This window comes from Astatotilapia calliptera, chromosome 11 (assembly GCF_900246225.1).
Source record: "Astatotilapia calliptera chromosome 11, fAstCal1.2, whole genome shotgun sequence".
Taxonomy (NCBI): Eukaryota; Metazoa; Chordata; class Actinopteri; order Cichliformes; family Cichlidae; genus Astatotilapia; species Astatotilapia calliptera.
Window position 1 is genome coordinate 17,033,172 of NC_039312.1, and position 14,096 is coordinate 17,047,267.

Below are 14,096 nucleotides of genomic sequence, written 5' to 3' on the forward strand. Positions count from 1 at the left end.
TAATTATGTCCTTGCATGTAAAACTATAGAACTTAGAGTGCACTTTCTTTTTCAAATCAAATTGTTAATGCTCTGTTTACTAGAAAACAGATTTAGCACATTTCTGCACATGTCAGTATGTTTCTACCACCTGTTTTTCAGTGAAATATTAGAAAAGGCATCGGTGGGGACTTGCAAGGCCTCACTGGCCTTTATGTACTAATACACACACCCAAAACAGGCAAGGGAAGTGCCCATTTGTTGAAAAACAGCTCCATAGCACCACTTGAGGTAAAAACCTCAGCAGGAAACTTTTTTTTCTGCATTTTCTTTACATTCAGGAAGTTGCTCTTGGAAATGCAGAAAACAACAACAACACTTTGTTCGACCTACTGTTTAAAGTAAATCTAACACGTTATATTACACAGTAAAAACGGCATTACTTTTATTTGACTATCAGCTTATTATAACTACATGCATTTCGTATTTACCTCAACACCTTCAGAACTAATCTTTGATTTAAATGCTGACTGGATTACTGACCTTGTCAATTACATTTATTTAGAAACACATGGATCAGATTTTTCCCATTGTGCACTGTATTGTTAAAACCTGCCAAAGAATCCCAATTGTCTCATATGAGCTGTATAAATCAAGCTGTTTTGATATTGATTTTTTAACTCAAGTCTCGTAGAGGAATCATAGTGCGATTGCTATCATTTGCTATTTCTGTTGTATTAATACATTGTTGTGCATGGCTTTTAAGTTTCTATAAAGAACACTGTTCCTGCCCTTATTGTTCTTGCAATGTCCAGTTGTCATGAGGGATATAAATTGACACGATTACTACTTCTTATATATTACAATAAACACCACCTAATGTGTTGTATCAAATGCTATATTTTGGTTTGTGGTGAGTAGTTTGTTTTAAGCAGAGATAAGATCTTGCTCAAGAATTTTTTCTCTGCAAGGTTTCTGTTTGCATATTAAGACAAAAAAGAAATGAATAGCGTATTAAAAAAACCCCAACTTGACTCTGTTCAGAGTTGCAGAATTAAAAAGGCGACACATAAAAAGTGATTTTGTTTCTCCACATGCACGATCATGCATGATCTTAGAGAATTTTAAGTTAACTTTGGGGGGTTTTTTTTGCTTTTTTTTTCCATTTTGACTTTGGCAGCATGTTTTGGATATGTGAACATTTCCTATGTGGTGAATACAGTGCGCAAACTGCTTTTCCCAATAATTTTCAAGAGTTCATCATTTACATAGAACTTAATTCCAAATATAAAGCACTTAAGATTAAGTAGTATTCGTCATAAATGCTTCTCACCTATATGATAAAGGGACATGCATAAAGTGTGAACCACAAGGTGGTTTCCTGTAATGGCTGTGATCACAGGTTTGACAGGTTGTTGCATTAAGAAGGGAAAAAACTAGAAACTGTCATTTTGTGTGGGTTTGTTTTTTTTTCAGCTTACTTTTTTTATTTAAGAGGTTTTCTCGCAGTTATTAGTGCATTACTGCCATACGTTACAATTCCGCGATGTAATATACGATATCTGACCATTCGTGGTAGCTTAATCACGTATAGGTATCGTGCTGTGTGCATGCTTACAAGAAAGTCGGTGACATTTGGGGGCTATTCTTCACACCCTTGTTTGTGCAGTTATTGTCAAATGTTGCTCAAACCACTGGACAGTCTGATCTCATCGATTCCTCTCAGTGAAATTAGCAATATACCAATGCTTAAATGTCACCTTGCACTATATAGGAAGAAAAAGCCAGAACTGATGCAAAGGGCTTCACCTACCAGTAATCTCAAGACTCTCAGGCCCCCCTAACACCCCACTCCTCAACACCTGCTGTCCCACCCGCCGTCAGTTGACAATCACCATCAGACACTTTACCCATCATCAGTGCTGACTCACCGAGGTGTCTAACCGTGTGGGGTACTTGCGCTCATCTGCACATTCCACATTAGTGCGTCCACCGCCCACGTGTCATATGATAAAAATGAGATTTATCTTTTATTTGGTCAAATGCGCATTTCATGCAGTAACATCTTTGATCCACCTACGGAGGCTTTTAATCTCTGCATTTTAAGGAGTTTCATGTTGTTGTTTTGTTGAATGAATCAAAGCGTTACTGAACTAAACAAAAAGCACACTCAGAATGCAACTTGATTAAAGTCTGGTTTAATATGAGTTGTCGTACATTACCACAGTAGCGGTATGTGAGCAGTTGACTTCAGAGGAACCACTACCAAGATGAGTTATGTGTGTTGGAAGCATCAATGGCAAACTGTCACTGTACAGCCACACAGAGTTTTCACAGTAATCTGGGTAAGCAGGACTACCCGTCAGTGTTGTGGTTTGGAAGAAGTGAACCTGTGTAAAGACAGGGGCTGGGGCTTGACACTTCTTTGTAATTTGTGGGTGAAGGAAATGTGAGACCTGCCCACGCTGGTGACTCTCAGGTGAATAGCTACTTGAGAACTGTGTCAAGGCAACTTTAAAATTAAATTTTTTTTAAAAAAAAGCAGGCATAAAAAAAAAAGAAAAACACACACAGCGCATTTACAGTATAGCATTACTCATTGCATGACATTCATTTCAAAGGAAAATACCAGTAAGCTACTAACGTACTAAATACCCATTAGAATGAATGGGTAATTAGAACTGTATGTACTGTATATGTCTAGAACTGCAATGCAAGGTAAAAGTTTTCCACTCTGACACCCCATACAAAAGTCATCTAAAGCTGAGCTCAAGTGTATTTGTTGAAACAGTTTTGTTTTTAGAGGTTAAAGAAATGATGGTATCATCGTAGCTTTTCCTGACAAAGGAAGTGAACTGCAATTTTGGCTTCACAGAAGTGACAGTGTGGCTTTAGGAGTCACTGAAACTCCATACTGAAAGCTGAGAGAAAACCTTATCTTAACCTTGGTTAAGATTTTTATCATGCAGAAAGTCTTACTACCAAATATTACATCAATGCGTGGCACACAAGTGAGCAGGACGTTGAAAACTTGCACCTTTAAGTTAAGAAAAACAGGCAATTCACTAATGAAACTAACATACTGTTAATTAGCAAAAGAAACAGTGTAAACCGATTTTACGTTAGGTTTCTCTTTCCCAAGAAAAACGAGCCTGTAGTAGAAAAAAAGAAAAGAAGCTAATTTTCCAGTGTGAGTAAGCCAGATTTCCCCCCTTTGACTGTGGCTTTTACATCATAGGTTGTATTGCACAAGTTACAAGGTGATCAAAATTCAATATTCATTTTGCCTTCGTGAGGAGCATGACAGTGAATTTCCTTTCATGCGATTGTGGTAAAGAGGAGTGCTGTCTATGTCTAACTCACTACTGTTGTGCTTTTGCGCTGGACCAGCACAAGCACTGCATATAAAACTTATATATATATATATACTCTCTCTTTTAGTGTGAGTAACATCTTTTCAGATAAAAGATGATGAAGACCCAGATTACAAAGAAATGTTAATGTAGTTAACCAAAGAAATGCATCATCACTGATCTTAGCTCAGTGTGGTAGGCTATGCAATAAGTAATGTCTTTGGACAGCTCTCATGGTGTGCTTTGTCATTAAAGTCATGCTTTACAATGCTTCCTGGTTCAAAACAAAATGAAAAATCCACCATTTTTTTCAGAGCCATCAACCCTGTAGGCCATCTGTTTGACCCTGGTACATTGTATAGACAGAGAAACACGCATGTAAATGGTAAATGGCCTGTATTTATATAGCGCTTTACTAGTCCCTAAGGACCCCAAAGCGCTTTACATATCCAGTCATCCACCCATACATTCACACACTAGTGATGGCAAGCTACATTCTAGCCACAGCCACCCTGGGGCGCACTGACAGAGGCGGGGCTGCCGGACACTGGCGCCACCGGGCCCTCTGACCATCACCAGTAGGTAATGGGTGAAGTGTCGTGCCCAAGGACACAACGACTGAGACTGTCCGAGCCGGGGCTCGAACCGGCAACCTTCCGATTACAAGGCGAACTCCCAACTCTTGAGCCACGATCGCCCCACGATAAACACTTTTAAAAAGCAGAGACAATATTTTATGGGTCACTCATTTTTATTAGACTGTTAATTAGCTTCACCAGTTTCAGTTTGTCAGATTGCTTGCAGTACAGTTACACAGGAAAACATTTTGCCAAATTTGATGATCTGTCTCATTATTTATGGATCATGTCTTTGGTTAAAACTCTTAATGAAAATGAAGACCAACATTACTATCAACACCCCTAAAATCCTGCAGTGTAATTGAAACCAGACAGACGGGATCGGCGTCTAACATTTAGCAATCTGTACACAATTGGATCAATTTGGCTCATCTTGTGCTTAGTGCCACCCCTTGTCAATTAGGCAGAGGCAATGTGTCTGTCTGTAGTTCACATTTACTTGTCAGTGTTTCTTGTCCAAGCTTCTAAAATTACACGTGAAAAGCATGACCCTTGATCCAAATGATTATTACATACAAATAAAAAATACAGAATCATTACATCCAAAACACAGCATTGTAAAAGGCAATAATGCAGCAATTAAAATTTCAATAACATTGTTTATAGTTCATTGGGAAGTAAGGGGGACAGACCAACAAAGAAGTCTAGAATTCGACAGAGGACAGAAGTACAAATGTGATTTGAGTAACTACAGTATACACCGTTCTAAGTCTGCTAAATGCTGGTAGGAAACCTTCAGTGGTTTGGGAAACACAGGCAAGCTTATTCTCATCTATGGTTTCAGTAGTATCATTACAAGATCAACTGACTTAAACTGCGAACGTACAATGTTTTCATTCACTAACGTAGCTGTACAAATTATACAGGAGCTATGACTTCTCTTTACCTGTCATAACACGACCGCAACCTGCAATGAACGCACCTAACAAGAAGGAACAGAAGACTGGATAGTCCAATAGTCAAAATCTCTCGCTTATTTCAAAACAAGCTTCACACAAAAACAAATCTAACGTTCGTTACAGTGAACAAAAGCCGCTTTTCTTTCTTGCTGTCTTTGTTTTTTGTTTTTACAGTAAATGTCACCCAGAAATAAACAAATAAACTCTAACCTGATTTTGGTACTGATTATCTGTACTATGTCGCACATAGTTAAAGACTGATGAATCAAAAGCAACATCCCACAACGTGACCTTTTTAACCTAGACGATCTGACACGATGTTGCTAAATGAAATCAAATCGATACACTAAGCACTTAACAATTAATCAGAAAAAAAAAGGGGGGGGGGGGGGGCAGTCCCTTTTCGTAGTACCTATATGGTGTACTATGTTGTTCATAAATATGACAAACTACCATGAATCATTTAGTGAAAAAGCTTCTTGATGATGATAGGAACTTTAGTACAGCGTCTATACTAGATTACTAATGCTCAAATGTTGTAGTGTTCAAAGGTGTTAAACAGTACGACTATCATGCCAGAGTGTGGTCAGTTTTTTGGGAGTTACTGCACACGCTGACACTTCACATTACTATAGCTGTGCCCTCTTTCCACTCACTGCTCTGTGCGGTACGATACGTCTAACTGTTAAGCCGCTCCGCTCTAATTCAAACCTGCCAAAAGATGTGACGATGAACAGGCTGCTACACAAGGTGATGAGAAAGGGCATCAGGCATGTAGTCTGTTGGAGGTGCTGAAGTTAACTACTCCTACTAAGGTTTTCTAAGGGAATGATGCAGTACCGAAAAGAAGATGGAGCCTCAACATCTACCTTAAATACATTCAGAAAGTAGTTGCTGTGTCGTTGTCTTGTGCTGGTTTTTACAACAGTCCGTTTTCAATCAGCCATGTTAGGAAAATGTTTCTCCTTCTCATAACAGCACAATGTACTATTTTTATGTATTATTCCATTACATCAATGCAAATTAATCATAGAAATGTCTACATCTAGCAGTATGTACTTCTTACGTTATTTACAGTGTCCATTTTGAACTGTGACATTTCCGACTTTTCAAAAGCAATGACAGGAACAACACAAATAAATACTGCAGCATCATACACCAAGTTGTCATGCTTTCATCAAAATAACGGACTTCTGATTATTCTGTTTTACAGTTCTTTAGATAGCAGAACAAATAAAACAAACTCATTCACTGACTAAATAAGCTAAATTAAATATTTGGTGTTTTTTTTGTTGTTTTTTAAAAAAAAAAACATTTTTCTTTTGTACCACCAGCACATAGCTCTGTATCGATTAGTGTGGCCTATTTCTGTGTTTCAAATCAAAGCCTGATGTCTCACACATTCAAAGTTAACACCTCGCCATTCTTGCCTAATGTAGTCGTACTTTGCACTGTGCGATGAAACAGTAGCTCATGGAGGTAAGTTTGAGAATACGCTGGATATTTTTTTGTTTTTATCACTAACTCTTACTTAAATCGGGATTTATGCCATGTTTAAACTCAGCTGTCACTCACACTCATCTACACAGATACATCACATCTAACTGTGGTACAATCTGAACAGAGACACTACTACTGAAAATAAATACTATAAAGCATTATGCACCGTTCAAATTCAGCTTCTCACGAGGAGCAGTAGGTCAAGTCATGCCACTGGGAGGAGGTGAATGGTTTTAGGATTATGAAATGTTGTGACACTGCTAATGCAAAGAAACATCCTCAGACTCTAAGCCGAAGGAGTATTATAGGTGATGAATCGGATGATTGGTTGTTGTCGGGTCATTTACAATGGGTTTGGGATGTAACCCCGTACTTATTCAGTTACTTTACATTTGCGACATATCATAAATCCAACATAGGGAGTGTAGCTGGGACATCACTGTTGGGAAGAGTCGAGGGACACAACGTGTGGTCAGGCATGACTTGCTGGCTGCCCCGATGCTTCAGTTCATCTGTTCAAAGAATTTGTAGGTGGGGTTTTCGTAGCCATGGTTTTGCATTTTGTTGAGCTGTCGTTCTTCTGGCGTGAGCATCGGGTCAACCTGCTGAGAGACACACAAGACCCTGAGTCATAACACACTAAAGACAAAGTCAGAAGCAATGATCACACCATGACCTGAGATATAACTAAACTGTGGGCTAGATGTGACAGAATGACAGAATGAGAGGATGAGGTCCACTATAATTTAATGTTTTTATGATGGATTCAACACAGTTTTTATACTTGGAAACTCACAAGAGCTACTTGGATAATACTGATGATACAGCACGGTCTTTAAGAAAAGTTGGTAAACCTGGGATGCTTTGAACAGCATGATTTTATGATAACATGATAGATGGCATCTTAGATTGCAGTTACAGTCAGTAAAAAAAAAAAGTTTGGAAACTTTTCACATTGTTTGCAGCTTAAATTTGCAAATGAATCAGCAATGCTGAGGTTACATGCTTTAGAAACATTGAATACACAGGCAAGAAGGACAGGAAGACATTTAGTGACGCACTGTATGACAGGAAGGATACTGTTTGAGGTCTAGCCCAGATTCTGAACTTTGAAAAACATTTCAACACTTGATAATAATCATTATATGGATCTTAAAGTAACAGTACTGTTATTGATCTTAGTGCGAGCTCAATAGAAAGACTTGTTGTACGTGTAGCTGGAGCTAGCTGCCCATCACCAGTTAGAAGAGGGGTGTCAAACTCAAATACACAGTGGGCCAAAATTCAAAACTGGAACAAGGTCGCGGGCTAACATTAATATTTATTGGAAAAAAAATCTTCCTCCAGATTTAAGAATGAATCTCTTCTTATGGACTCAAACACGTTTTGCTGAAAAACTGAATATGGAACAAGCAAAGCTTAATACTAAACAATATATATATTAACAATAATGGATTGGATTTATATAGCGCTTTTCATGGCACCCAAAGCGCTTTACAATGCCACTATTCATCCACTCTCACATTCACACACTGGTGGAGGCAAGCTACAGTTGTAGCCACAGCTGCCCTGGGGCAGACTGACAGAAGCGAGGCTGCCATATCGCGCCATCGGCCCCTCTGGCCAACACCAGTAGGCAGTAGGTGAAGTGTCTTGCCCAAGGACACAACGACCAGGACAGAGAGCCCGGGGATCGAAACGGCGACCTTCCGGTTACAGATGCGCTTCCCAACCCCCTGAGCCACGGTATATTAGCTGTATAATACCAGTAAGCCAGCTCTAATAATAATTTGGTATGGCTTCGCGTTTGGTCCGCAGGCCAGAGTTTGACACCTATGAGTTAGAATCTCTAATTCTCAGTGTGCTTAATCTATGCAGTGTTGTTACATTGTTCAATGTGCTGAATATACATTTTATGTTAACAAGAACCTTTTAATATGAATAATAATAGCAACCGCTTGCATATTTTAGCACACAGGAAGTTACCATACTTTACATTTTGGCAAGAATAATGCTTCCCTGAAATGTTTGGATTGACATCCATGCTTCCAGTGAGTTGCTATGATCTTCACAGCTAAATATCAGAATGTAAAATTTAAAAAGAGTCTTTAAAAAGAGTTTAAACACCTTTAATATGTAGAAGTAAAGTGTTTTAAGGTCAAGTATGAATTGCATGTTCATAGGAACTTCACTTAAATGAATGGTCTAGCTGGGGTCGTACCTCAACAATGCCATGGCTGATAGTGCCGTATGGCTTCCTGCGCACGAGCAGCAGGCTTATTACCATCACCATGGCGATAGCCACAGCTACGACCAGCAGGCCCACCATGGCACCACGGTTGAATGTCTCCAAAGCATCAGGCTGCTGTGGAAAGACAGAAATATGTGCCAATAAACACAAGACACACATCAAGGCAAGAAATTGGTTTTCTGGCTTAAAGGAAATTATAATGCATATACTCTTACCAGTTCATCTCTAGCGATCTCATTAGGTCTGATCGCCTGCTTGAGCTCTGCAGAGGTGTTGATCTAAGAGCAGCAAGGGTAAGCAAAATTTTGGGTCACAGAAAACAGAACCTTTACACACACATAAGTCTATCAAAGATATGAAAAGCCTTTTAGACTGGCTACAATCTTACCTTTACCTCATATTCATAAGTAGGCCCTCTCTCAGATGTAGTGTAATCATATTCATCATCTGCAGGCAAAAGTGCAGCAACATGTTTAGCTATGAGAAGTGTAACTCAAAACATACTACAATTCATACAAAAGAGGAAAATTCAGTATTAAAACAATAGGAAACCCTATCTTACCGTTCTTGCTGTTAGGCTGCAGCTCTATGGAGAAAATCAGGGGGGAAAAAAAGCATCATTAACGAGAGCAACCTGGATGTCAAATTTTGCTTAAGTGCATATGATTAACAGGGACTGTGTACCAATGCGAGGGGGATAGGGCCTGTTCTGGAAGGCTCTCTCCTCTTCTTCTTCATCATCCTTCTCCTCCTCGCTGTCAGCAGGCAGAAGCTCCTCAGTCGTGCGGGTCTCAGAGAAGGAGGTGGTCATCAGCTCACTGATGTCACCTCGCTCTGCTCTGACCAGCTCCTCTGTGAATGAGACGCAAAGTCATCAACACAGATTTTAAAAGCATTAAAACAACAACAACAACAACACAGAACAGAAGCCATAGATGCGAAAATCTCTGTCAGGGCAGTATAACTTACGAATGTCACTGTGCAGTTCCTCAGCCAGTGTAGGATCCTTGTAAAGCAGGGCAAGACTCTGGTTCATTCTCTCCTCAATCACATGAAGGTGTGTGTACACCTGCAGGAAATACAAATTGATTCTGCTCATGCTTCTGACCAAAAGAGCTTAAAATGTGAGTTACAAAGGGGCGATATTAGCCTAAAATATTACATTTGTAATCCAAATTATTACTGATATCGTCCCTGTTTTTGTGTATTTTAGCAGGTTACTGTATAGCCTCCAAAATATTAATATGCTACTGGTATGCTTTAGTGTATTTTCTCTTTATTAGGATATGTTTCTGATCCCCTAGCACCCTACAGCAAAAATATGAGTCTTAGCTTTAACCAAATACACCCACTGTTAACAGTGTGCAATAACATAATTATTACCTGTTCATTTTTAAATGTTATTACTGAATTAAAATGAAAAGTGCTGCCAGATTGTAAATATTTTGGTGTCACATAAGACTGGCTTTGCTTTTAGTTGAATGAAAAGAGGATTTGTAGCTGCCTCACATCGTTGAGTTCTCTGTTTTCTGTGTGTTTCAGGGTCAGCAGACAAGAGACTCACGTGTGCAGAGCACAGGTGTGTGCTCACCTCATCCAAATACCTCACACGCTCTCACACACACACCTGGAATTTCATCTGCTCAGCCTTCTGGGGGTCAACCGCCACAATATGCTGGTAATGTCTCAATGTGTGTCTGCGGTCCTTCTGCTCTGCAGCCATGTAGCGCTTCAGCGCCTGCAGCACACGCTCTGGCTGGAAGACACAGTTCAGCAGCAGATAAGAGTGAGAAGTAAAATACCAGAAAATGAGACAAAGGCTCTTCTAATTTGCTGCCGGGTATAAATATAGACAGATCGACAAGATATCTGCAATTGTTTATCTCTGTCTTCTCTCCTCCTCTGTACTCCAGGGTAGTTTTACCTGAGGGGGATCAGACTGTACAGCTGTCAAATAGTTCTCCAGGGCCAGGCGGCGGTTGTTGTTGAGAATGGCCTCAACCCGGGCAAGATGAGTCTCCACAAGTCTCTGTCTCTCTCCAGCAACTTGCTCCTCCAGCGTCTGCAGCACAGACTGGAAATGCTGGTAGAGAAAAGACCATAATTATTCATTTTATCTGGGATACTGCAACTGTAAGTCAGTAAAGCGGGTTTGATAAATGCCTGCTTACCTCATTCAGGTCCTGTCTCTCTGACCTTGGCAGATTTTTTGACTGGTTGTCTGCCTCTGCCCATTCCTTCATGATCTGAGGGATTCAAACACACAGAATGTGTCCAGAGTGTGTGACGGAGACAGTCTTCTCATGAAACTCGGAGAACAAAAGACACCATCTTTTGTCACTTCAAAACTGATAGGACTTGTAGATACAGCTATCGTATTTGCTAACTAGGTTTTCTTTTTGGGGTTTAGGCATCAGTTCAACAACATGGTCTGACTGCATTTATAATAAAGAAAACACTGCAGTGGTGCTATGCAATACCACAAAGAAAACCCAAATAAAAAAAAACAATCTTGAAGTTGTGTGACAGCTTTCTTGTCATCATGACCAAAGATGCCGGTCAAATATCCGAAGAATATCCGATTAAAGAAGAAAATAACTGAAGTTATTTTCTTCTTTAATCTTTGTTTTGTGAAGAAATGTAAGAAAACAACTTGAAAATCTTGTTGTCACAGGATCGTCAGAGTAACATCTTCTAATTTTGTCATTCACACATTTTGTCATTTCCACATCGCACGATAAAATCTTAAACCCAGCCCTAATGGACATTTTTTTGGAAGCTATTTAAGTAATGTCTTTCAGTATCAGCTCCCCTGTATGGAGGTTGAACATGGACAGGCCTACTGTACTGTCATTTTCAGAATAAGATTAGAAGACAAGAGCAACGGATGAGCAAATCTCATTCCAGATTAATGAATCACCTGTCAAAAGTGTGACCTGCCAGCCAAGATGCCATTAGCCTGCTCTTAGCCCTGTGAAATTTACCTCATTGATGCGCTTCATTCTGCGTTCCTCCAGGTCTGTTTTGGCACGAAGGAAGTTGGCATGCTCAGTGTCGTCTACTGGCTTCTCAAAATAAACATCGACACCATCTGTGGGCCTAGCTGTAGTCACTAGATGGGAAAGACAGGAAACAGGTTGTTACTGTCACGTAGGCTGCAAGAGCCAAAGCGAAATTATCTTGCAATTAAAAAGGACAGTACAGGTCACAGAGCAACACCATCAAGAAAGAAGCAATGTTTAAAAAACTTGGAGTAGATATGTTTGAGTTCAAGCTATTTCATAATTTGTTTGTGATAACATTTTTTTTTAAGCTTGGAGGCCCAGATTGAGTATTTGACCTCAGCTTGGTTGGACTGGAAGTTACACCACGTCTTTTAATGAAATTAATATATATTCAGTATATCTAACACAAGGTTAGGATTAATACTTCTAGTGGTAACAAGTAATACTAAGCCACTGGATTTAACTTCATTTTTTTCTCATGTTTTTTTATAGCTTCCTTTACTTGAAATGAGCAGAAAGTAAAAGAAAAAACTGTAAAAAAAAAAAAAAAAGTGTAAATATACAGTCACAGAGTTTAAACAGTTTAATCCCTAACCACATAATTATGCTAGTTTGTTGTACCTGACAAGTTTTTTTCTTATTTAAAACCTATTTGTCAAATTTAATTAATTTGATTTAAATACAATAAAATAATAATTACAATTCATTTACATTTTTTAAAATTATATATTTTCTTTATGTGCTGTAATTTATTTCTTTTAATTTTTTAAATCTTGTATAAAACCTGCCTTTGCAGTTTACATTTTAACGTTTCCTGCAGTTGTTTACTCCCAGAGACCACAGTTTGTAGTACTCATAGTCCAGTATAAGATAAACATACTGATGGGGTGAAGGTTAAAAATATTTTGAGTAAAAATAAACCACTGACAACACCATAACATCACCCAACACAAATATGACTAAAAATGATCAACCAGTTTTGGTTTTTCATTGTTTACTGTGTTTCCCACACATAATGAGTACTATCAATATTTACTGCTCTGAAATTTAGAGTGAAGTGGTCAATTGCTCCATTTATTGCACGCCCCATAGTGAACCCTGCTGAGGTCTTGCTGTGCTATGCCCCAGACTGATGTGACACACACACACGCAGACACACGCAGACACACGCAGACACACGCAGACACACACACACACACACACACACACAGACACACAGACACACACTCATTTCATGAACTGAGCTGAGCTACAGAAAAGTAGAGCATGAAACCGACATGTGTGCATGTCTGTGGTGTAGATTTCCTACATCCAAGCATGAGGCGCACTGGTGAGTCCGTATGTGTCTGGAAATGGCAGAGAACCTAGTTGACATTTTTGGTAACAACAGTTACTAAACCATGAGCGGGGCATGATTTTTTTCTCTCTCTCTCAGCAATAGAAAGATGAACAGAAACAGTGAGGCAGACTTACAGCTGTCTCCCTTCATCAGAGGAGAAGAGGTGGTGGGTTTTTGGCTTTTCTCATAGTAGAAGGTGTCCAAGTAGTCCGATGTTTGGTAGGGACCCGAGTCGATAGGGTATTCATACTCTGTATCCTTCGTGGCCATTTCCTCTTCTTCCTCCTCTCCTTCTGCCTCATCCTCATCAACTTCTTCCTCCTCCTCTTCCTCCTGCTCCTCGTCCTCGTCTTCTACCACTTCATTATCTTCAAATTCCAAATCATCATCAAGATCTATTTCAGGAAAGGGGCTCGGAGTGGGTGCTGTCACTTTGGTTCTGTGTGGAAAAATGGGTGACTATAAATATTTCACACAAACCACAGCCTCAACCTACAACATGTCTGCATGGTCAAGCTGAATCATCTTACACAGAGCTGAGTTTTCCACTCGTCTGGAATGCAAGTGTCTTAGGACCAGCAGGGACGTCTCTTTCTTCTGCCTCTCCTTTATCACCAGAACTTCCGCGCCCCGGGCAGCACACGTATTCAACACCCCGGTAATGGTCCCCGCATGGCAACAGCAACCCGTAGCTGTGGAGCTCCAGATTGTCTGAAGTGCACTCCTAACACAGTCAAATTTCGAGTGTATTCAGAAGCAAATACATAGTGTCACAGTGTTTCAACACAGTGTCAAAAATACGTCGTTCATGACAGAAATGAAGGAGTGTGGCACCTCTCTCTGCCAGAAAATCGTCTCTAGTGGGAGTTCTGACGAAGTATGACATCAAGAACAATACACCACAAAGACCACTAATAGCCAGCTAGCTCTGACTGTAATACAGTCAGAGCTAGCTGGCTGTATTAGTGTTTTTAATTGTGTGCCGGCTGAATGATTACAGAATGTGTCAGTCACATAAAGATTTCTCATCTTCTTTAAAATGATTGACCTCTCATGTCTTCATTGTGCAATTTTTAAATTGGTCTACAGTAGTCTGTTCCACACCTCCTTAGCAATGTTGTGCCAATACACG

The 14,096-nt window shown here is 39.6% G+C and overlaps 1 protein-coding gene across 3 annotated transcripts in view; it reads right to left on the bottom strand.

The window, feature by feature from the left end:
- Nucleotides 1–4,064: 4,064 nt before the first annotated feature.
- aplp1 (amyloid beta (A4) precursor-like protein 1) overlaps nucleotides 4,065–14,096 on the bottom strand; it is a 34,917-nt gene continuing 24,885 nt past the window's right edge. Inside the window, exons 4-17 of one of the 3 annotated variants that reach the window (XM_026183763.1) lie at nucleotides 14,069–14,096; nucleotides 13,495–13,688; nucleotides 13,099–13,403; nucleotides 11,605–11,732; nucleotides 10,792–10,866; nucleotides 10,545–10,703; nucleotides 10,248–10,376; nucleotides 9,590–9,689; nucleotides 9,305–9,472; nucleotides 9,183–9,206; nucleotides 9,015–9,067; nucleotides 8,836–8,898; nucleotides 8,591–8,734; nucleotides 4,065–6,974 (exon numbers count right to left, since the gene is read on the bottom strand). The exon at nucleotides 14,069–14,096 is cut by the window's right edge and continues 85 nt beyond it. In XM_026183763.1, coding sequence (XP_026039548.1) covers nucleotides 6,873–6,974; nucleotides 8,591–8,734; nucleotides 8,836–8,898; nucleotides 9,015–9,067; nucleotides 9,183–9,206; nucleotides 9,305–9,472; nucleotides 9,590–9,689; nucleotides 10,248–10,376; nucleotides 10,545–10,703; nucleotides 10,792–10,866; nucleotides 11,605–11,732; nucleotides 13,099–13,403; nucleotides 13,495–13,688; nucleotides 14,069–14,096 — 1,672 coding nt within the window. In that variant the 3' untranslated portion in view covers nucleotides 4,065–6,872. Of the gene's footprint in view, nucleotides 6,975–8,590; nucleotides 8,735–8,835; nucleotides 8,899–9,008; nucleotides 9,068–9,182; nucleotides 9,207–9,304; nucleotides 9,473–9,589; nucleotides 9,690–10,247; nucleotides 10,377–10,544; nucleotides 10,704–10,791; nucleotides 10,867–11,604; nucleotides 11,733–13,098; nucleotides 13,404–13,494; nucleotides 13,689–14,068 lie in introns of all 3 variants that reach the window. The other 2 variants (XM_026183761.1, XM_026183762.1) reach the window with 2 other exon arrangements.